This window comes from Pan paniscus, chromosome 5 (genome assembly GCF_029289425.2).
Source record: "Pan paniscus chromosome 5, NHGRI_mPanPan1-v2.0_pri, whole genome shotgun sequence".
Taxonomy (NCBI): Eukaryota; Metazoa; Chordata; class Mammalia; order Primates; family Hominidae; genus Pan; species Pan paniscus.
This window is the reverse complement of record NC_073254.2, coordinates 151,238,134-151,262,746: the sequence shown is the minus strand read 5'-3', so window position 1 is coordinate 151,262,746 and position 24,613 is coordinate 151,238,134. Positions and strand designations below refer to the sequence as shown.

Below are 24,613 nucleotides of genomic sequence, written 5' to 3'. Positions count from 1 at the left end.
AATAGTAAGTACTAGCATTTGCTCTAATGTTCCTTTACTTGATTTTAGAAACATAAGCCTCCTGATTACAAATTATTTAATAAAGGGAAAATCTAACCTTTAGTGACTATGGTTAAATGTTTGTTTTACCTTGCACACCATTCCTGCTGCTACCACAATATTACCCACAGAAATCTTATGCAAAATGTAGTCTCAGGTTACACACAACACCTCTGGCTTCACTGCTTCAGAAAGAGGGCAGCAGATGCTGAGCTGCCTAGGATCCCAGCCTTCTACCAGCTCTCAGCCCCATGGCACCCCAGGAGACTGTAACTGAGAAATCCCCCACACTTCTGGCTTTCAACAACTTGCACTCTTAAATGAGACAGGGAGCATCTATTTTCTAATAGTTGCATTTAATAAGCAGTCTTGAACATAATCCTAGCATAGTACTTGGCACACAGTAAACATTAAATAAATTAAGAGGAGGAGAAAAAGAGGGGAAGTCAAAGAGGAAGATTTGGAGGAGGAGGAAGAGAAAGAATTGCATCACATCTATATCACTCATTCTTTTATTCCCTAGACTCTTAGCTCTAAGGGGCAAATGAGAAAATATGAATTAAACAAGAGTAGTTCAACCCCCACTTCTTAAATCTGAGGAACTGAAGCCCTGAGATGTTAGCAGCTTGCTCAGACAGGATGTAATAGCAGAGCTGGGTTTCCCATCCAGCTCTCTGTCCTCCCAGGCCTGTGCTCTGTCTACAGTAAGAACTGCATGCCAAGCAATGGGCCATATGTTTTCAACAGGCAGTGGCAGAACTGGAGTTATGCTGTGTCCCCTGTGGGCAAACACATTTTTACTGGCAAGGAAGAAAAATAAAGTGTCACTGTCCTTTGATGGGAGGTTCCCTATCCTCATTCCCTGGGGCCCAGAATGTAAAGTCTAAGTGTGAGCCTGTTAAAATGTTTCTCTGGTACGTTCAGTAACCAAAGCTCTTCATGGGTTCCAACATTAACCAGTTATTCCATATTCTATCATCTGATAGGCTGATTGACACTGAAGCTCTCTCACACTCACAAGAAATGTGTACCATTCCCTTCATCGACAAACATTTAGAACATGCCTCCTCTGGGTAACACGCTATGTTAGGGTCTGGTGCCACTAAGAGAGATGTACGACACCTACCCTGAATACGAGGTGTTTGAAATCCATGTGATAAGATAGAGCAGACATGTGAAAGGTAACCATGAAGTCAGCATATCTTAGGTGCAAATGAGAAGAGCAAAGTATAAGGCTATAGGATTTCTAGGATGACTTCTAGGTAATTGGAAAATCTAAATATAGATGTCCTTGTGTAAAATTTGATCACCTTTATGGTAATTACGGTTATATATATGTATTCACCAGACATTAAATCCACACTGCATACCTCAATTTATGGATTAATGTAATATCAGAAATTATCTCAACATTTGACTCATATTTATAAAATGAGTACTATAAATGGTCCCAGTAATTCATCCCACACAAAAAGACTATACTAACACATATTTCATGTATAAAATTAAAATGTGTCTTGTTAAAACACATACTTATTCTAATATTTTATTTTCAGCCATCACAGAATATCAGGACTAGAAAGAAACTGAGTTGTCAGTGCATTCATTCATTAGCAAGTCCATTCTCCCCTTACAACAACCCTAGAAGGTGATGTCCTTATGATGTCCCCATCCTGTCCTTGAATACTTTCAGTGACAAGAGACTAACTCATGAGGTAGGTCAGTTCATCTTTACCATTCATCCATTTAATTCTACATAAAAGCAGTGTACTTCAAAATGGGAAAATCAGCAACAGCAAAAGAGAAAATAAAATGTTTTCTAATTAGTTACAGAGGTATCTACATAGTTATTAAGTTTTCTTGTGAGGTTTGCTTAATAAGATAGATAACCCAGAGTGGTCCATATGCCTCTGCAATATTGACCACTGTGGGTTATCTGCAATGACATTTCTGTTCATGACAGACATTCCTTTCAGGCAGCTCAATATGAGAAATTAGGTAATTCAAATAAATCAAGTTCTATATAAGTAGTCAGCAAAAACTACATTGGAAAATACCTATAGTATTTGTTAAACCTATAATATTTCCAGTAATTTTTAATGTTAACAATGTTCCCGTAGAGCAAGAGAAAGAGCCTAATCTTCCAAGAAACATGAATTTATTGGCAGTGTATTCTACTTACTGTGGTGAAAAATACAGTTTGGAAAAATGTTTAACTTCCAAGATTTAAACAAAAAAGTGTTTTGTGCTGCACTAATTAATAAATAAACCATGACAAGCTCTGCTGTATTTGACTATTCAGCCCATTGGCAAAATTTCTAGCAATCCCACTACTGGGTATCTATCCACAGAAAAGGAAATCAGTGTATCAAAGGAATACCTGCACCCCGATGTTTATTGCAGCATTATTCACAAGAGCCAAATACGGAATCAACCTAACTTTCCATCAATAGATGAATGGATAATGAAAATGTGGTATATATATACTATGGAATACGATTCAGCCATAAAAAAGAATAAAATCCTGTCATTTTCAGCAACATGGATGGAAATGTAGGTCATTACAGAAAGTGAAATAAGCCAGGCACATAAAGACAAATATTGTATGTTCTCATTCCTATGTTGGAGCTTAAAAATAAATAAATAAATAAAAAAGTAGATCTCATGGAGATAGAGTGGAATGATGGTTACCAGAGGCTGGGAAGTTGTAGGGGAGAAAGATGATGAGAGGTTAATAGGTACAAACACAGTTAGATAGAAGGAATTGGTTCTAATGTTTGACAGCACAGTAAGGTGACTATAGTTAAAAACATTTATTGTACATTCCAAAATAGCTGGAAGTTGAAATATTCCCGCCACAAGGAAATGATAAATGTTTGAGGTGATGGATATCCTAATTGCCCTGATTTGATCCTTACACATTGCATGCATGTACCAAAATATCACATGCCCCATAAATATGTACAACGATTATGTATCGATTCAAATTGCATAAGAATATTTCTGGGTATGCATATAGTTAACTTTCTACAGCTTAGGCTCCCACACGACTAGTTGATTTAAAAAAATCATCATTTGCTATCAATAGACTAAAACAGTAGCACTAATAAATCAATTAAATTAGAATTATTTCTATCTACCACCACCACCAAACGGCAAAAGCAGGATAAAATAGCAGCAGGAGAGGGGAGGGGTCACTTGACTCTTACCACTTGACCAACTGGGTATATCCTTGCTGTATCTCTGTAGGACTGCAGAGGACGAGCTTTCCAACTCACCTGTGTTTTGAGAATAACACCCACAAATTTAAACTTTCACCAAAAACTCATCAAATTCTCCATAATTTGGGCTACCTTCAAGGAGGAACATTCTAGGGCCACCGCCTGTTACAGAATTAGAAGAAGTGAGTATTCACATTTTTGTGCTCTGCTTTTAGTAGATGCTCAAGGAGTACATTGCTCAGAGTAGGCTAACAAGGCTATTAGGAGATGACACAAAGATAAATAAGACTCAGGAGGTTACTGTACAATCGAGCAGCAAGATCAGAAAAAAGCTGGACCCTCCCAAATGTCTATTATGGATTCTTTCACATTATCAGCACAACTTACAGACTAGATACCCACAGTTTGTGCTAATTTATATGTTCCTTGAGGCACGCTAAGCAATAAATTCTCTGCCACTTTTTAAATGTCCCCTTTATAAGTACTGTTAGGCACTTATTACCAGAAGGACAGTGATGCCTGGCACAGAAGCCTATCTTTAGACCATCCTGTACCAGAGAAATTAAACACTGCATCAGGAAACAGCTCTACAATGTGCATATGTGTTTCCATGGGGAGTGTGAACGGAGTATGAAGCAGATTAGGAAGAGAAAACCAGTGAAGTAACCACAAAATCAGACAGATGAAAGAATGATGGGCAGAAAATGGAGAGGACCCAGGAGGCCATCAGGAGTGAATGGGGGCAGGGGTGTAAATGCATTTCTTCTAACCATAATTTGCACCTCCAGACTCGGGCTTCACTTCAGATATAGAGTTCTATCTTCATTTTTTTCTTAAAGTTTGGAATTTGAAACAGTAAGCCCCAAAAGCAGTACACATTACTTCCTGTCCATCAATATTAGGAAGCACCGTATGTAAAACAGAAGACTGTTCTTCAACAGTCCCTGATAAGGAAGACAGAAAAGAACAAATTCCTTCTGGAGTTGAAACTTGACGTCTTCAGATGGAGCCAAAAGATGCTTACAGACAGGGGAAGAAGAGAAACAGAGCAGGAGAGCAGGCACTCCAGGGGAAAACCCTGAGCAGTGGAACAGAAAGTGAAGAGGGTGGGGAAAGAATTCACTATCCCTGCATCGGCCCATGCCAAGGTTTTTCAGAGAGGAGCGTTCCCCAAGAAAAAGATCAACCAACCCAAATCTTCAGGAACTACAAATAAATCATTCTGACAAATAATCTGAAAAGTCTTGGGCTGCCAAATGAATGCCAATGGTCTTTGTTAGAAAGTGAATGACTTTGTTGTAAGGTCATCTCAAGTTGTAAGAGCAGGACTGTCACACACTTTACAGTATCCTTTCACAAGTAAAATTCAGAGCACAGCTTATTGGCTCCTTGTTAACAATCAAATGCTCCACAGTTTCCAATGTTTGGAGACTTCAGCATTTATTCCAAAGCATTCCCCAAAGAGTTACTGTAAAAACTGTCTTATTTCCCAAGTGAACAGGTATAGCATATGTATTTTTTTTTAACAGTCCCTGGCTAGTTTCCTGAAGAACAAGCAGCAGGAAATATAAACCAGACGTATATCTTTCAGTATCTGAACCAGATATTATGAAATTCCATGGACCTATTTAAATTAGAATCAAGCACTGATATGACACAAATGTGGCTGCAAATTTAGCAAGTATGACTGGAAACATTATATTGAAAAGGAAGTAAAAATTCCCTATTTCGGGGCAACTAGGGTAAGGCAAACTCTATTCCGCATACTAATTAAAATGCCAGTATTCCATTTAACAAAGCTAAAATGTAAGTGAATAAACATAAGCCAGTGAAGAACAAAATTCAATGCAAATGTCACCACTTTAAGTTGTCTTTTCTAGGCACAAGCCGCTGTGGAATTCAACATTCATTTAGGCAGGTTCAATGGGGCTTCTGCTAGAAGCAAAGCGGCATCACTTGTTTAGAGTGGTCTCACAGGCACACTTGAATCCCTTCCAGGAAGAACAAAGCAGGGGACACATGAAAATATCTGCAAGTGTCTAATATGTGTCATTTTAGAACCAGCTTTACCTATTTGTTACTGTTGAGCATTGCTCTGAAAATATGCCAGTTTCAGATAAGAAAAATGAAGTCTGGCTTGTACAGTATATCAAATCGAATGCAGTGATTTAAAGAAACTCAAAACTAAACTCTGACTCTAACGTAGTGGGATAAAAATGAGCTGGGAGAATACCAACAGAGGAGAATCAGAAATGAGTTTTCAGTATTTTGTATTTTTAACACAGCCCATCTACTGAGTTGCAGTACTTTTACAGTTAATTTGTAACTACACACCTACCAGTCCCTTTAAGAAACACACATTAAAAACCATAGCTGATTAGTCTGCTATCTTTCCCATTAAAAAAAGAGCAAAACTACCCCTAGAAGACAACCGCACAAAATAGTCAAGCACTTAGGATTCTGCACAGTACAAATCCCACTTACTGATTTTTCCTTCATCTCTTGAGAAAGGAAAGCAGCAAAGCTGGCCCATGGCACTGGTCCTGTCTGTCTTTCCTGGTGTTCTTCTCCGTGAGGACCCCAAATAGAAATTGCAGTTTATAGCACAGTCTGCGAGCACACCCTGCCTTTTTCACTCCACGGAGCAGCACAGGCAGCTTGAAGAGCCAACGCACACGCCGCCGGGGGAGAGAAAGGAGAAGGGAACTTGCTGCCGTGAGCAAAAAAGGCTCCACCTCCAGTCCTCCAGCCTAATGCAACTGCTCTGGGACTGGCATTCAGTGAAGGAAGTGGCTATACGCTCCCGTATTCTCACAAAACTGTGAGTCCCTGGCCATAGGTCAGTGCCATGTGTACTGTCTGGCTATTTGCATATGTCTTTAAGAAAGGTAGTCGAGAAAAACCACAATGAGCCCTTTCTCCTACAGACAACTGCAGTAATTACACATGAAAATTCAAACCCCCAAAAAAACCATATTTTCTGTCTGCTACTTAAAGAGGAAGAGCCTTCTTTTATCCCTAGGAGATTGTGGTTTATGAATAGAAAACCCAACATAGCAGAACACTGGAATCACAACTTGTATGAAGTACCATTAACTACCTAGCAAACTGCATGAACCATAGAAATGATAGGCTAAGTGTGGGGAAAGAGGCTATCGACTGTTATCTGTACGGTACGGCATATCTTTTAAATTCCTGCTTTCTGATATATTGCCTTATTCCCCTAGTAAAGCAGTAATCAATAATATTAATTTTGAAATTATACCATCAAATATGTCAACAGCCTAGGAAATTACCCAAATATAGATGCATCACTGACAAAAAGACAAAAGATTAGGGCATCTTTCTGAATGAAGCCACAAGGTGACTGAGCAAATTCAGGGGCAGCAAAACAACTAATTTTAAGAAAGGCTATATTTTGAACTCTATTACATGAAATAACAGATTTCATGTAATTGTTCAAAATCTGTTATCTTATAGAGGGAATAGCCTTAGTTTATGACACTCTAGGAAAGAAAAATTGTTCATAGTGCCAGAAATTCCACCCCGATTCTTTCTTACTCCTCTATTTACTAGCTAGGCACACCTATTTCCCATGGATTAGAAGGAGAGGGAACAGGATGATGCTGAACACCTCAAGTGGTTCTGAACATAGTCTACCTACTTTCATGATCATCCAAACAAAAAGAGCCTGCAGCATGGAAAAATGAAAATTGTCAATTTTACAAATTATATTTGTCACATTAAAAAAAACAGTGAAGATGTTGGCAAACACTAGTATCTGTTTTCAATGCTTTTTTTCTGAAAGATAGAATTTTGATAATTTTGATGCAAATATCAAAGAGTATTTGAGAGTGTTATCAAGGAACACAGTTGTTTTTATATGTCACAGGTACATTAATATGCACTTTGACTTCCACATTAGAAATACTGTGAAGATCTATGGAATAAAAAGCAAAGATCTGACTGATTAAACTGGCAGGTCTATCCACATAATTAAAATTAATGTTTAGAGAATTACATGTCTTTAAATTGCTTTCACTTTTTCAGACTATTTAAAATGTAAAGATGCTTATTTTACCTTGGTTTAAAGAGGACACTCCATTCTATCATACAATGAACATTATAATTTTAAGTAAAATTCCACTTTTATAACCAGTTGGGTTTCTTCACAGCTTAGTGACTTATAAATAAACAGCAACTTTAAACTCTTCCAGTATTCCCCCAAATTCACCAATACATGAGTGAATACAGGTGTATGTTTTAAAATATAAAATGATTTTGTATATAAATGTAAAATAGTCCTAAAAGCAATAATATAAACCTTATTAAGACCAGAAAGCAAATAAATGGCCTGTAACCCTAAAAATGGAAACATCAGAACCTACAGCAAATTTTGAACACTGGAGACGTGACACAGAATGTGGTTCTTCCCAGCCTTAACACTGCCACTACCCAGCTAGGAAACACCAGAGAAGCCCTTGGTCCTCTCTGGACCTCAGTTTCTTCACCCAAAAATAAGGCAGTAGGCATATTAGGATCCTCTACAGTACTAGCATTATATGATTTTGTGATCAAAATAACAAAGGAAATAGCCTAACAACCAGTGAACAATTATCCTAAACATTACTTTTTGTGTTCAGTGAAGATGTATTTGCAGGGAACGTTCTTCACTGAGGAAAATTAGTAACTCCTGGCATTTCCCAATCACCAGCATCGGTATAGTGATAAAACCTTTAGAGTCAGGAAACCATGGGTTTGAATCCCAGATGTCAGGTATTAACAGTTATGAAACTCATGCCTCCTGGTCAGAGTTTTGATATCTTTATCTGTAATTCAGGTAAGTTCATTATAAAGATTTTAATTTGCATTGCAAAATAGTATTTGGGGGGGAGGGGAAGAAGAGAACAGATTGTCTGATGGCTGTATTTATATGCACCTCAGTCTTTCTAGCACCAGGTAGTAATCTTGCCTCCTCCTCTTCCAATTTTGTGCCCTACTAGCTGCCATCTTGAGTTAATGCTTATATATCTGGCCTCCAAACAAAAAGGCCCTCTACTCAAACTCAGAGCCCAGGAGGATAATGTTCGTGCAATAAATCCTACCAACTTAACTTTATTATTAACTATTCCCTGTTGGCACTGCTTCTGAAAATGTGCAATTAAGAATAGGGACAGGCACCATGGCTCATGCCTATAATGCCAGCACTTTGGGGGGCCAAGGTGAGAGAATCACTTCAGGCCAAGACTGCGAGACCAGCCTGGGTAACACAGTGAGACCCCATCTCTACAAAAAAAGTTTAAAAATTAGCTGGGCGTAGTGGCACATGCCTTAGTCCTAGCTACTCAGGAGGCTGAAGCAGGAGGATTGCTTGAGCCCAGGAGTTCAAGGTTATAGTGAGCTATGATCATACCACTGTACTCCAGCCTGAGTGCAGGAGTGACCGAGTGAGACCCTGTCTCTATAAAAGAAATAAAATATGGCCAGGCGCGGTGGCTCATGCCTGTAATCCCAGCACTTCAGGAGGCCAAGGTGGGTGGATCACGAGATCAGGAGTTCAAGACCAGCCTAACATAGTGAAACCCCGCCTCTATTAAAAATACAAAAATTAACCAGGCATGGTGGTGCACGCCTGTAGTCCCAGCTACTCGGGAGGCTGAGGCAGAAGAATCACTTGAGCCTGGGAGGTGGAGGTTGCAGTGAGCTGAGATCACGCCACTGCACTCCAGCCTGGGTGACAGAGAGAGACTCCATCTTGGAAAAAAAAAAATATATATATATATATATGAAATGTGTCATTAACTATCAAGATATTCTGCATGAATGAAGGGGAGCTAGATAATGTTAGAGGCTTTTTCATAAGCATTAAGTGAATTAACCATAATGAAAGATAGAAAACAATGGAGAAATTCAAGATAAGAATTCTAAAACCTAACATTTACTGGACACATAACACCAGGCACTTGAGTTTACTCATTCATTTAATCTCTAAGACAGCTCTCTGAAGATGGTGGTATTACTATCCCCATTTTACAGGTGAAAAACGTAAGCTCAGCAAAGTAACTTGGGTGAAATCTTTTGGAGAGTATGTGACAATAAGGGGATCTGAACTCAATCTGTCTGGCTCTACAAACCCTAAGCATTTGATCCAGAGTTCTGTATTATTAAACACAATTTGTGTGTAGACTCAGCTATATACAATATGAAACAGCATACCACAATTTCAAAATATTATGCAGAAAAATGTTATTTAACCAAGCTCTATCAAAATCTTGCCTTGGTTCCTCATGTTTTGCCATCAAATCCCTTTACTAATGCTGCTAGAGTAATATAATCCTATTTCAAAACAAAGGACCTAAAGATAGACCCTTTTCGGGGCTGGAGCCTAGCACTGTTGCCTGCCACATCTTGGAAAAACGACTCAATTAAGAGCACAGAAATAGCAGAATGGCCCCTGAACACATTCATCTTCCAGGAAAAATAGCAACTTGGACCATTCACAAACATAATCCCTGACAATATTCATGACCTTTTATTAGGGAATTAACACTCTTCTCAGTAGCATATGGAGGTCTACTGTAAGATTTAAAAAAGAAGGTTAACCTTGATGAGGAAAAATATCTGATATGATACTACGTTCATAAACTTAAAACCATAACCTTTCCATGCTTTCTTTTCTCCCAGGCCTGGCTACAGACCAATCACGGTTAGGACAGTTGCCTATATTTGCTATCATATTTTGGGCTTTTTATTATAATTGTTTAAAATGGCAGCAATAAAACTAAAAAGTATGAGGTGGGTGGCAGCTGCCTCTTGTCCATGTACTTTAACTGTCAGCTCTGATTACCGTCTCTAATGGAAAAAGATAATTCTTAACTATGACCAAAAGCTCTATTCTCTGTTGGTTAGCATCTTTTTCTACCTATAACTGAACATATATATATATATATTTGGACTTCTGAGAAACCTCATGGAAAAGTCTGAGTCAAAATAAAAAGCAAATCTCGCTGTAAGATTCTGACTCTACAAAACTATACAAATTATCAATTCTTACCAAAACTGTACAAATTCCCAATCTTCTGAGGCTTCCAACTCACTAATTAAAGGAAATTTGAGTCTGACAACTTGCAGAGACACATGAGAAGGAAAAACATAGTAAATATCTTTTATTCAAAAGAGAGGAGAGAAAAGAGGACATTAAATGATGAAGCATAAAGAAAGAGAAAAACCACTTTATCCTTCTAAATTTTGGAACCAAGCCTTAGGAGACGAGACATACCTTGAACTACAAAAGAGACAATTTAGAAAGATTTCATTACACAGCTGGTAGCCCACTCATGGAAACTGTTATGCCAAGAAATGTCACAATTTCAGTGAAAATGTATGTTAAGTTCAAGAAGTGCTTGACAATTCGTGGAAACATAACTTGTGGAAACTGGGATGTTTTGGAATATATTCCAATTTTTATGTTGCCACTGGGTACCAAAAAGACAAACAATTATTCTGGGCCTGAAGAAAATCGGATGGACATACCCAGTATTACATTTTGTTTCTCTGTGTTCTTGTAGTGAAACCGCGTCTCTACTAAAAATACAAAAAAAAAAAAAAACCAAAAACAAAAAAACAAAAAAAAAAACGTAGCTGGGCGTGGTGGTGGGTGCCTGTAATCCCAGCTAATCGGGATGCTGAGGCAGGAGAATTGCATGAACCTGGGAGGTGGCGGTTGCAGTGAGTCGAGTTGCACTACTGCACTCCAGCCCGGGCAACAGTGTGAGACTCCATCTCAAGAAAAAAAAAAAAAAAAGAATTCAACTCTCAATAATCAATCCACAATAGGCCAGACCCAAAAGATGCTCCTTTATTGTTTAGCCACTGCTGCATCTTTGTAGTCATTTTGTAACCAAAGAGAAAGATTCTGAAACAACATCATTAAACCACAACCGAAAAAACTTTATCTATAAATCTCACTGGTTAAGTCCTGTTCTTAATTACCTGCAAAAAGAATCAGTCTTAACTGTGAAATTTGGAAGCCAAGAATCTTTTTTTTAAACCATTACTCCTACTTTAGTCATATTTTCAACAGACTTTTTACTTCTCTTTACAGTGCTTTTGTTTTTCTCTAAAACTAAAAGTTATAGGTATTTGTATTTGAAACTGCCATATGCTATACAATTTTAATATGTATAGCAAATGGAAAGAGAATTTTTTTTTTCTATAAAACAGAAGAGAGAAAAGCATAAGGTGCCATATACAGCATATGTGCATTTAGGAAAGGGGAAGAAACAAGTAGATACCAAGAGCTACCAAAGAAGTCCTTATTCTTCACCAATCCACAAGAGTCATTCCGAAATCTCTGCTGATGCATTTCTGCTTAGTGCCAATTTTCAAATGCCTACTCCATGGTTACTATTCAGTCAGTTCTTTTCTATGTGTGTGGCCCAACATTTAATGGCATGGATAGTCAAAGCCTTCTCCTTAATTGAGAAATAAGTTAGGGAGGAAAATTTATCTCCCTGCTTAGAGGACACACAGCAGTAGAGCACTGAGAGCACTGGATGTAGGAGGCTGAAAGATGGGCTGACAAGTCCCAGCACATATCTGGACACCTCACATTTACAGCATACCCTGCTATCAGTTTAATTCCATCCACTGTTTATTGAACACATACTATGAGCTAATATGATCATCACATAAGCTCTTGTGGTAAAGTTAACTCTTGTGTCAACGGGTGCCACCAGAGTAGGTGAGAGAGCCAGGGCCCAAGGAGGGTACGAGCTCCCCATTTGAAGTCATGGCCTTAGGGGAGCTGGAAGGAGCCCAGCATTCCCATTGTGCCAAGTCATACTGGAGTTTTATTAACCCAAAACAGTAACAAGAGAACAAAGGCCAGTAACAGTCACTTATTCTAGACAGATACTGTTCAGCCCTGCTTTTTACAGTCTGACCTTTATTCAAGCATTACTGAAATCACAAAAACTGACATGAGTTACTTCCTCAAAAACAAGTTAAATATTTGGATGTTAAAACCTTATTTGAAAAAAAAAAAAAAGGAAAAGCAAAGAATATACTTAATCTACTGACCAGTATTTGTATTATCAGACATGGCTGCTTTCTTAGTCAAGTGCTTTTAATCTTTTAATGTCCTAGACCTTTCAGAGGAGAAACCAACATCCTTCACAAGAAGAAAAGAAACATATTTCAGAAACACCAACAGGGCCCAATGAGAAGATTTTACTTGTAGTTTAACAATGTAAACAACAGAAAATTTGGTTCTACAATTTCTAAATCATTGGAGGTTTTTCACAGGTCCTGATTATTCTTTATGTGGAATGCTCTCAATCTATATTTAGCTCTGAAAGTGGCCCAGTGTTTGACCTTGGGCAAGACAACAGTCAGTCACATTTCCTGGTATGTCAAGCTTCAAATAAAAGGTACTTTAATAACTCGATATATTATTATTAAAGCTTTCTTTCCTATAATAACACTTAAAGGGATAAGGAAGAATGAAAGTGAATCCTCAATTAAAAGAAAATTTATTTATACCAGATAAAATGCTGTTAAATCAAGGCTGCTCTTGGCAGGTCTCAAAATCCGTCATGGTCCACCACAGCCCCGGCTGACATGCCTCCGATACGCCATGTCAGTATTCATTCTGATTAGTCTGTTTATGGATGCTTCTAACAACATGTGGTAACTGTCAGAACTATCGTTTAAATATCCCAGTGAATCTATTTTCTGTTCAGACATTTCTTAATCCACAACTGAAATGTGTATCTGTTAGGATGCACTCAGCTGCAAATACCAAAAATTCTTGATTCATCTGGTTTAAAAATAAAGAAATGTCATTATCTCCTATAATCCTATAAGCTATGGTAGTGTCACTCTAGGGGTGGTTAATTCAGTGGCTTGACAAGATCATCACAGCTCATCCTCCTAGTGCCCCACGCTCAGCCTGCATACTTACAGTCACCCACTGTCCCCCATGGCCAAGATGGCAGCAAAGTCTAGGCTTCACATGTACACCCAACACTTGGCAGCTAAAAAATGGTAGTCTCTTCCCTCTAAATCTCTTTTTATCAACTCATTGGGCCCTACCGGCGTTTCTGAAATATGTTTCTTTCCTTCTTGTGAAGGATGTTGGTTTCTCCTTTGAAAGGTCTAGAGCATTAACAGATTAAAGGCACTTGACTTAGAAAACAGCCATGTCCCATAATACAAATACTAGTCAGTAGATTAAGTATAAGAAACTGCTGAGGTCCCCAGCAGACTTCTCACATATATTGAAATTGGGTCACATGCCACTTCCTTCACTAATCACTAGGAAGAAGAATGGAGCTAATCACCTTCGGGGCAAAAGTCAGGCCCATGTGGCCTGAGGCCCACTTTATTACAGTGAAAACAAAGAAAATGGGCTCAGAATAGGCAAGCTACTAGTGTCTGCTAGTGTTCTGTGTCTACCTTTTAATAAAAATCTGTATCTGCTTTTTGGTCAATTAATATTAAGAAAGTGATTAAAAGGGTCTATAAGTAATTATATATATATATATGTGTATATATATATATATATATTTATATATATAGCAAAAAAGGGGAGGAAAGCCTAAAAAGTAAATCACTGAAAAAGAGTGTCATGCTTCCACACTAATAAACAAAATTGTAATTGTAATACATGGCTGGAGAACAAGTAGCAAAACTGTGAACTGCCTTTCTCTAAACCTTATTATACTAAGACTGACTGCTTAAGTAAAAGCTTCCGCTTATTATGATCCAAGTTGTTAGCAATGAACACATATTCGGCAGCTATGGTTCTTCGGTACCAAATATAAAACTGTGATGGTCAATTGCACTTCCTTTACTCATAGCCAGAATCAAGACAAAATACTCACCTGAATCATTACTCTAGTAATAGAAGATCAAATAGAACCACAATTCATGAATTGACAAACTGTTGTTTTCTCAATTGCTCACACTCAGTCCCTTAGGCATTTTATATAAAACATATTACGGTCAGATACAATATCAAAGGATCCCTGTGGGTTAATTTAAAAAGACAGAATTTAAACTTCATAAAGGGAAATAAAATATACTCTGTGTTTCTTTAGCCCTCATTATCTTCATTTCTACCAGAGCAAGTTTCTCTGTAGAAGATGCAATCTTGAATCATACAGAGACATTTTTAGGCTACTGATGTTCCACAGACCAACAAGAAACAATTAACAAATCTGTCATACTTATGGAAATAATTTCCAAAACCTTTTATCTCTATCATAGCCTCTTGTTTAAGGTCTCCATCCTTTCTGTACAATACATATCTCAGGTAACTAGCTGCAAAGCAAATCTGAAGTTCTAGGTTTCCCAGGTAACCTTCAGCTATTTCATTCATACCCATAGCTTGAACTACTAACCTAATGCCACTGAATCCTATAACTGTCATATACACACACACACACACACACACACATACATATATACACACACATACACACACACACATATATATATAATCTATGTCCTGGACCTCTCTCCTCAACAAGCCCCTTAATTGGGCCACAGCTGCTTTCATATGCCCAAAACTGAACTCATCATCTTCTTGTCACCAAAATCTGTTTTCTCTTTTATCCTGTACCACCAATTGGTGTAGGGCACCACTGTCTACCTAGTTGTCTAAACCCCAAATCTGGGAGCCAACCTAGGGTTCTCTTCTGTTTTGCAAAATCTATCCAAAACCTTAAAATATTGATTCTCCTGCCTACCAAGATCTGCAATGCACCCCTCCTCCTTCTCCTTCTCCATCCACTGCAAATGCCAAGTGCAGGCAATTATCATGACCTGCCTAGACTACCATTCCTGCCTACTTATTGGTCTTGCTGATCAGTTTCCTGCTCCCCCTCAACCATCGTGCTTATACTGTACCAGCAGAGTGTCTTTTCTTAAATACAAATATAATCATGTCATTTCCAGCTCCAAAAATGTTGATGGCTCCCATTCCCTACAAAATAAGATCTGGGTGGAACCAAGATGGCCAAATAGGAACAGCTCCAGTCTACAGCTCCCAGTGTGAGCGATGCAGAAGACGGGTGATTTCTGCACTTCCAACTGAGGTACTGGGTTCATCTCACTGGGGAGTGTCGGACACTGGGTGCAGGACAGTGGGTGCAGGACAGTGGGTGCAGGGCACCGAGCATGAGCTGAAGCAGGGCAAGGCATCACCTCACCCGGGAAGTGCAAGGGGTCAGGGAATTCCCTTTCCCAGTCAAAGAAAGGGGTGACAGACGGCACCTGGAAAATTGGGTCACTCCCACCCTAATACTGCACTTTTCCAACAGTCTTAGCAAACGGCATACCAGGAGATTATATCCTGCGCCTGGCTCGGCGGGTCCTACACCCATGGAGCCTCGCTCATTGCTAGCACAGCAGTCTGAGATCAAACTGCAAGGTGGCAGCAAGGCTGGGGAAGGGGCACCTGCCATTGCCCCGGCTTGAGTAGGTAAACAAAGTGGCCAGGAAGCTCCAACTGGGTGGAGCCCACAGCAGCTCAAGGAGGCCTGCCTGCCTCTATAGACTTCACCTCTGGGGGCAGGGCATAGCCAAACAAAAGGCAGCAGAAACCTCTGCAGACTTAAATGTCCCTGTCTGACAGCTTTGAAGAGACTAGTGGTTCTCCCAGCACGCAGCTGGAGATCTGAGAATGGACAGACTGTCTCCTCAAGTGGGTCCCTGACCCCCAAGCAGCCTAACTGGGAGACACCCCCCAGTAGGGGCAGACTGACACCTCACACGGCCGGGTACTCCTCTGAGACAAAACTTCCAGAGGAACGATCACACAGCAACATTTGCTGTTCACCAATATCCGCTGTTCTGCAGCCTCCGCTGCTGATACCCAGGCAAACAGGGTCTGGAGTGGACCTCCAGCAAACTCCAACAGACCTGCAGCTGAGGATCCTGACTGTTAGAAGGAAAACTAACAAACAGAAAGGACATCCACACCAAAACCCCATCTGTATGTCACCATCATCAAAGACCAAAGGTAGATAAAACCACAAAGATGGGGAAAAAACAGAGCAGAAAAACTGGAAACTCTAAAAATCAGAGCGCCTCTCCTCCTCCAAAGGAACGCAGCTCCTCACCAGCAACGGAACAAAGCTGGACAGAGAATGACTTTGACGAGTTGAGAGAAGAAGGCTTCAGACGATCAAACTACTCCAAGCTAAAGGAGGAAGTTCAAACCAATGGCAAAGAAGTAAAAAACCTTGAAAAAAGATTAGACGAATGGCTAACTAGAATAACCAATGCAGAGAAGTCCTTAAAGGACCTGATGAAGCTGAAAACCAAGACACGAGAACTATGTGACGAATGCACAAGCCTCAGTAGCCGATTCGACCAACTGGAAGAAAGGGTATCAGTGATGGAAGATCAAATGAATGAAATGAAGCGAGAAGAGAAGTTTAGAGAAAAAAGAATAAAAAGAAACGAACAAAGCCTCCAAGAAATATGGCACTATGTGAAAAGACCAAATCTACATCTGATTGGTGTACCTGAAAGTGACGGGGAGAATGGAACCAAGTTGGAAAACACTCTGCAGGATATTATCCAGGAGAACTTCCCCAATCTAGCAAGGTAGGCCAATATTCAAATTCAGGAAATACAGAGAACACCACAAAGATACTCCTTGAGAAGAACACTCCAAGAAACATAATTATCAGATTCACCAAAGTTGAAATGAAGGAAAAAATGTTAAGGGCAGCCAGAGAGAAAGGTCGGGTTACCCACAAAGGGAAGCCCATCAGACTAACAGCTGACATCTTGGCAGACACTCTACAAGCCAGAAGAGAGTGGGGGCCAATATTCAACATTCTTAAACGAAAGAATTTTCAACCCAGAATTTCATATCCAGCCAAACTAAGCTTCATAAGTGAAGGAGAAATAAAATCCTTTACAGACAAGCAAATGCTGAGAGATTTTGTCACCACCAGGCCTGCCCTAAAAGAGCTCCTGAAGGAAGCACTAAACATGGAAAGGAACAACCAGTACCAGCCACTGCAAAAACATGCCAAATTGTAAAGACCATCAAGGCTAAGAAAAAACTGCATCAACTAATGAGCAAAATAAACAGCTAGCATCATAATGACAGGATCAAATTCACACATAACAATATTAACCTTAAATGTAAATGGGCTAAATGCTCCAATTAAAAGACACGGACTGGCAAATTGGATAAAGAGTCAAGACCCATCAGTGTGCTGTATTCAGAAAACCCATCTCACATGCAGAGACACATATAGGTTCAAAATAAAGGGATGGTGGAAGATCCATCAAGCAAATGGAAAACAAAAAAAGGCAGGGGTTGCAATCCTAGTCTTTGATAAAAACAGACTTTAAACCAACAAAGATCAAAAGAGACAAAGAAGGTCATGACATAATGGTAAAGGGATCAATTCAACAAAAAGAGCTAACTATCCTAAATATATATGCACCCAATATGGGAGCACCCAGATTCATAAAGCAAGTCCTTAGAGACCTACAAAGAGACTTAGACTCCCACACAATAATAATGGGAGACTTTAACACCCCACTGTCAACATTAGACAGATCAACGAGACAGAAAGTTAACAAGGATATCCAGGAACTGAACTCAGCTCTGCACCAAGCGGACCTAATAGACATCTACAGAACTCTCCACCCCAAATCAACAGAATATACATTCTTTTCAGCACCACACCACACGTATTCCAAAACTGACCACTTAGTTGCAAGTAAAGCACTCCTCAGCAAATGTAAAAGAACAGAAATTATAACAAACTATCTCTCAGACCACAGTGCAATCAAACTAGAACTCAGGATTAAGAAACTCACTCAAAACTGCTCAACCACATGGAAACTGAACAACCTGCTCCTGAATGACTACTGGGTACATAATGAAATGAAGGCAGAAATAAAGATGTTCTTTGAAACCAACGAGAACAAAGACACAACATACCAGAATCTCTGGGACACATTCAAAGCAGTGTGTAGAGGGAAATTTATAGCACTAAATGACCACAAGAGAAAGTAGGAAAGATCTAAAATTGACACCCTAACATCACAATTAAAAGAACTAGAGAATCGAGAGCAAACACATTCAAAAGCTAGCAGAAGGCAAGAAATAACTAAGATCAGAGCAGAACTGAAGGAAATAGAGACACAAAAACGCTTCAAAAAAATCAGTGAATCCAGGAGCTGATTTTTGGAAAAGATCAACAAAATTGATAGACTGCTAGCAAGACTAATAAAGAAGAAAAGAGAGAAGAATCAAATAGACGCAATAAAAAATGATAAAGGGGATATCACCGCCGATCCCACAGAAATACAAACTACCATCAGAGAATACTATAAACACCTCTATGCAAATAAACTAGAAAATCTAGAAGAAACAGATAAATTCCTCAACACATACACCCCCCCAAGACTAAACCAGGAAGAAGCTGAATCTCTGAATAGACCAATAACAGGCTCTGAAATTGAGGCAATAATTAATAGCTTACCAACCAAAAAAAGTCCAGGACCAGATGGATTCACAGCCGAATTCTACCAGAGGTACAAGGAGGAGCTGGTACCATTCCTTCTGAAATTATTCCAATCAATAGAAAAAGAGGGAATCCTCCCTAACTCATTTTATGAGGCCAGCATTATCCTGATACCAAAGCCTGGCAGAGACACAACAAAAAGAGAATTTTAGACCAATATCCCTGATGAATATCAATGCAAAAATCCTCAATAAAATACCGGCAAACCGAATCCAGCAGCACATCAAAAAGCTTATCCACCATGATCAAGTGGGCTTCATCCCTGGGATGCAAGGCTTGTTCAACATACGAAAATCAATAAACATAAACCAGCATATAAACAGAATCAATGAAAAAAACCACATGATTATCTCAACAGATGCAGAAAAGGCCTTTGACAAAATTCAACAGCCCTTCATGCTAAAAACTCTCAATAAATTAGGTATTGATGGGCCGTATCTCAAAATAATAAGAGCCATCTATGACAAACCCACAGCCAATATCATACTGAATGGACAAAAACTGGAAGCATTCCCTTTGAAAACTGGCACAAGACAGGGATGCCCTCTCTCACCACTCCTGTTCAACATAGTGTTGGAAGTTCTGGCCAGGGCAATCAGGCAGGAGAAGGAAATAAAGGGTATTCAGTTAGGAAAAGAGGAAATCAAATTGTCCCTGTTTGCAGATGACATGATTGTATATCTAGAAAACGCCATCATCTCAGTCCAAAATCTCCTTAAGCTGATAGGCAACTTCAGCAAAGTCTCAGGATACAAAATGAATGTGCAAAAATTACAAGCATTCTTATACACCAATAACAGACAAACAGAGAGCCAAATCATGAGTGAACTCCCATTCACAATTGCTTCAACGAGAATAAAATACCTAGGAATCCAACTTACAAGGGACATGAAGGACCCCTTCAAGGAGAACTACAAACTACTGCTCAACGAAATAAAAGAGGATACAAACAAATGGAAGAACATTCCATGCTTGTGGGTAGGAAGAATCAATATTGTGAAAATGGCCATACTGCCAAAGGTAATTTATAGATTCAATGCCATCCCCATCAAGCTACCAATGACTTTCTTCACAGAATTGGAAAAAACTACTTTAAAGTTCATATGGAACCAAAAAAGAGCCCACATTGCCAAGACAATCCTAAGCCAAAAGAACAAAGCTGGAGGCATTATGCTACCTGACTTCAAACTATACTACAAGGCTACAGTAACCAAAACAGTATGGTACTGGTACCAAAACAGAGATATATACCAATGGAACAGAACAGAGCCCTCAGAAATAATGCCGCGTATCTACAACTATCTGATCTTTGACAAACCTGAGAAAAACAAACAATGGGGAAAGGATTCCCTATTTAATAAATGGTGCTGGGAAAACTGGCTAGCCATATGTAGGAAGCTGAAACTGGATCCCTTCCTTACACCTTATACAAAAATTAATGCAAGATGGATTAAAGACTTAAATGTTAGACCTAAAACCATAAAAACCCTAGAAGAAAACGTAGGCAATACCATTCAGGACATAGGCATGGGCAAGGACTTCATGTCTAAAACACCAAAAGCAATGGCAACAAAAGCCAAAATTGACAAATGGGATCTAATTAAACTAAAGAGCTTCTGCACAGCAAAAGAAACTACCATCAGTGTGAACAGGCAACATACAGAATGGGAGAAAATTTTTGCAATCTACTCATCTGACAAAGGGCTAATATCCAGAATCTATAATGAACTCAAACAAATTTACAAGAAAAAAACAAACAACCCCATCAAAAAGTGGGCAAAGGATATGAACAGACACTTCTCAAAAGAAGACATTTATGCAGCCAAAAGACATGAAAAAATGCTCATCATCACTGGCCATCAGAGAAATGCAAATAAAAACCACAATGAGATACCATCTCACACCAGTTAGAATGGTGACCATTAAAAAGTCAGGAAACAACAGGTGCTGGAGAGGATGTGGAGAAATAGGAACACTTTTACACTGTTGGTGGGACTGTAAACTAGTTCAACCATTGTGGAAGTCAGTGTGGCCATTCCTCAGGGATCTAGAACTAGAAATATCATTTGACCCAGCCATCCCATTACTGGGTATATACCCAAAGGATTATAAAACATGCTGCTATAAAGACACATGCACACGTATGTTTATTGCGGCACTATTCACAATAGCAAAGACTTGGAACCAACTCCAATGTCCAACAGTGATAGACTGGATTAAGAAAATGTGGCACATATACACCATGGAATACTATGTAGCCATAAAAAATGATAAGTTCATGTCCTTTGTAGGGACATGGATGAAGCTGGAAACCATCATTCTCAGCAAACTATCGCAAGGACAAAAAACCAAACACCGCAGGTTCTCATTCATAGGTGGGAATTGAACAATGAGAACACATAGACACAGGAAGGGGAACATCACACACCAGGGCCTGTTATGGGGTGGGAGGAATGGGGGAGGGATAGCATTAGGAGATATACCTAATGTTAAATGAAGAGTTAATGGGTGCAGCACACCAGCATTGCACATGTGTACATATGTAACAAACCTGCACGTTGTGCACATGTACCCTAAAACGTAAAGTATAATAAAAAAAAGAAATAATAAAAAAAAAAATAAAAAAATCACTGATCATTAGACAAATATAAATCAAAACCACATGACAAGTAGCCCAAAACTTTATAGAGTTGCCTACCAGGGTCACTGTAATGGAATTTATGCTCTTAATAAATTACTAGTTGTATCATTTAAAAAAAAAAGACTGAATTGTAAAGTTAACTTCTAATAGCTTGCATATAAAATAAAAATGGACAGGAGAGAGAAGAAAATGGTTAACATATAGAAATAAAAGCGTACATATAAAAAGCAAATAAAAATATTTAAAACTGAAAAAAAAAAAGATCTGAACTACTTAAAGATAAGTAATTCATGTGCAGAGTGAATTACTTACACGTCCCTGCACAGACTTCACTGGGTCGCTTATGCTGCTTTCTCGGCCTGGAAAATCTCTTTCATTTGCCTCCCTCCACACTGAACATTCTCATTTTCAGTTCAAAACTTTCCTCTTTCCTCTTCTGTGCAGCCTGTCCTGACAATCCCTGGCAGCATTAAAAGCACCTTCACTTGGTTCCCATTAACTTCATTACAGTCATTACCACTTTAAATTGTAATTGTTTGTTTGCATGACTTCCCACTACAAAGTAAACTCTGAGAGCACGGCTGTGTTTGCCTACCATCTTTGATCTTAAATACACATCATAATGCTTGGCACTTGGTACCCTCAATAGATACCTGTTCAATAAGTTGCACAAATAAATTATAATAACCAAAATTGAACTGAAGAAGTTTTAAAGTAAAGGAGAAGACTTTATGTGCACAGTAGTCAGCAATGCTTCAAATGCCAGCAGGGAGCTATGAATGAATTGGTAACTCAGGCAGTATCAATGAATCCTAAATTCACTCTGCCAGTGTGACAACCAAGACCTATTTACTCACTAATCATACTTCACTACCCCCATTCATATTTTAAGAGTAACTATATAACAATAAAGGATGCAACTGAATTGGATTTTAAAAACCTCTCTTCCAATTAATCAGATATCCAATAGTAATCAGGGTCTAGCTGTGACAAAAACTAAAATACAATTTAATGCAAAATAGAGGTTTCATAAATTCTAATGACAGAAGAAACTTCATGAGGTAATCCAGACCTCCAGATTAGATAACCTCATAAATGATATGCTCTTTTCCATCTTAAAAGATAGTAAAGATATTTTACAAATCCCTTAACACCTTGTTCTAGTATCTTAATCCTTTAGAGTTCAAGGTTTTTCCTAATGCCTAGAATAGTGTACTCCTAGTAAGATTAAGATGAAATGGACATTTTCTTAGACTAACCCTACCATAAGTCACTCTTAAGCCTTGTTTTTCCTGGGCTTAAGAATTCTATATACAGTGTGTAGCATTTCTACCACAATAATAATAGGCACCAGTTAGTGAACACTGAGTATGTCCAGGCATGATGCTAAGAGATTTTCATGCATTATCTCATTCAGTCCTCATGAAATAACAACTATTTTATTATGCCCATTTTATAGATGTGGTAACTGGGCTTTGAGTCATTAAAAATGTGCAAAAAGTTGCTCAGCTGGAAACTGGGAAGTGGCAGTAACCATTAGAATAAAGTCTGCCTGATTGTAGGAACTTCTGGTCACTATGCTTTCCTCTGTAGTTTGAGCTCTTTCTCTGTCTCTTTCTACTATTCTACATCCTCTCCAATTCCTCCATGTTTCACTGAAATGGAGAAGAATTTAGTGAGTTTTTTAAGTCTGTCTATTGTGATTTCACCACATTAGCAAGTTTTTTTAAAATAACACTATATTATACAGATTTGCCAACTTTGTTTTTCCAGTCAAAAAAATTAAACCAAGTTTTTATCTTCACCTATGATATAAAATATTGTATACATAAGTTATATATATACACACACATATAAGCATCTTTACTTTTGAAATGCACCAGTGTTGATCACACGCCAATTTAAGGAAAGCATTAGGAATAATGCAAATCTTTAATAATAAATATTATTATTATAAATAATAATAATAAATAATAGAAAACTGATGTTCTGATGTTAGGAAATAATACCATTGCAATAAGTATTCTATATGACTAGCACTGCTATGGATATGAATAAGTAACATTTTCTTTTTTCTTTTTTTGAGACAGTCTTGCTTTGTCCCTCAAACTAGAGTGCGGTGGGGTGATCTCAGCTCATGCAACCTCTGCCTCCCAGGTTCAAGCGATTCTCCTGCCTCAGCCTCCCAAGTAGCTGGGATTGCCTGGCTAATTCTTTTCGTATTTTTAGTAGAGACAGGGTTTTGCCATGTTGGCCAGGCTGGTTTTTAACTCCTGACCTCGGCCTCCCAAGGTGCTGGGATTACAGGTGTGAGCCACCGCCCGGCCAGTAACGATTTCATAACACTGTATGTCAAGCACTGTGGCAAGCACTTTTAAAACATTAATAAACATCGATTAATGTGGTGAAAAATGTGTTCAGAGGCAATGAGGCAATGTTATGGACTAGGCAGCCATAACTTTTGGCAACTATTAATTCATTATTATGTTAATGGCTTTGTTTGACCAGACTCTGCACGCTAAGAATTTCATTCACATGGTTTTATTTTTCCTGTTTATTTGGAATTCAGTATTTACCTTCATATTTTTTACAATAAACTTCCAACTGAAGGCTCCACAAATAACTCATGAAATACCTTACTACTGCATCATTTTAGTAGTGATGCTTAATTTTTCAGATAAACTTAGCACCGCCCCTTTAATATGCAGGGTTCCTAAGATGTCTAATATAAATCATAAGGTTTGAAACCAACAGACGGTTGGATTTTCAAAATAGCCTGAGCCACAGCTGCCCCTTTGTGTTAGCATCCGGATTAACAGCTGATATACCGGTTAAAATACAGTGAGCCATCACTAAGATTAATTTTCTCAGTTAATTATCCCAAAGCTTCGTCTAACTTTGGCAGATGTAAAGAAGTAAGCTGAGAGTTCCAATTATTAGTTGCTTTTCATTTTTATTAGGGGCATATAACAACAAATTTTAAACATTTTCTTTTTAGAAGGCATGTTTCATCAAAGAAACATATAAAGGGCACACTTAGGATACAAAAAGAAACAAGACTGGAATTAAAATAGAGTATTTAGCAAGTCAAAGGTTCCACTTTTTCAAGAACATTATACTTTCTTAGGTAGGGTGACCTAAGTCCCAGT

General features: G+C 38.6%; 1 protein-coding gene across 6 annotated transcripts in view; it reads right to left on the bottom strand.

Moving 5' to 3' along the window:
• AKAP7 (A-kinase anchoring protein 7) overlaps positions 1 to 24,613 on the bottom strand; it is a 149,166-nt gene that overhangs the window by 27,227 nt on the left and 97,326 nt on the right. Inside the window, exon 1 of one of the 6 annotated variants that reach the window (XM_055114122.2) lies at positions 5,745 to 6,099. The exons of 4 other annotated variants lie outside the window; for them this stretch is intronic. In XM_055114122.2, the coding sequence (XP_054970097.1) occupies positions 5,745 to 5,793 (49 nt within the window). In that variant the 5' untranslated portion in view covers positions 5,794 to 6,099. Of the gene's footprint in view, positions 1 to 5,744; positions 6,100 to 24,613 lie in introns of those variants that run through there. One more of the 6 variants, XM_008953006.4, reaches the window with a different exon arrangement.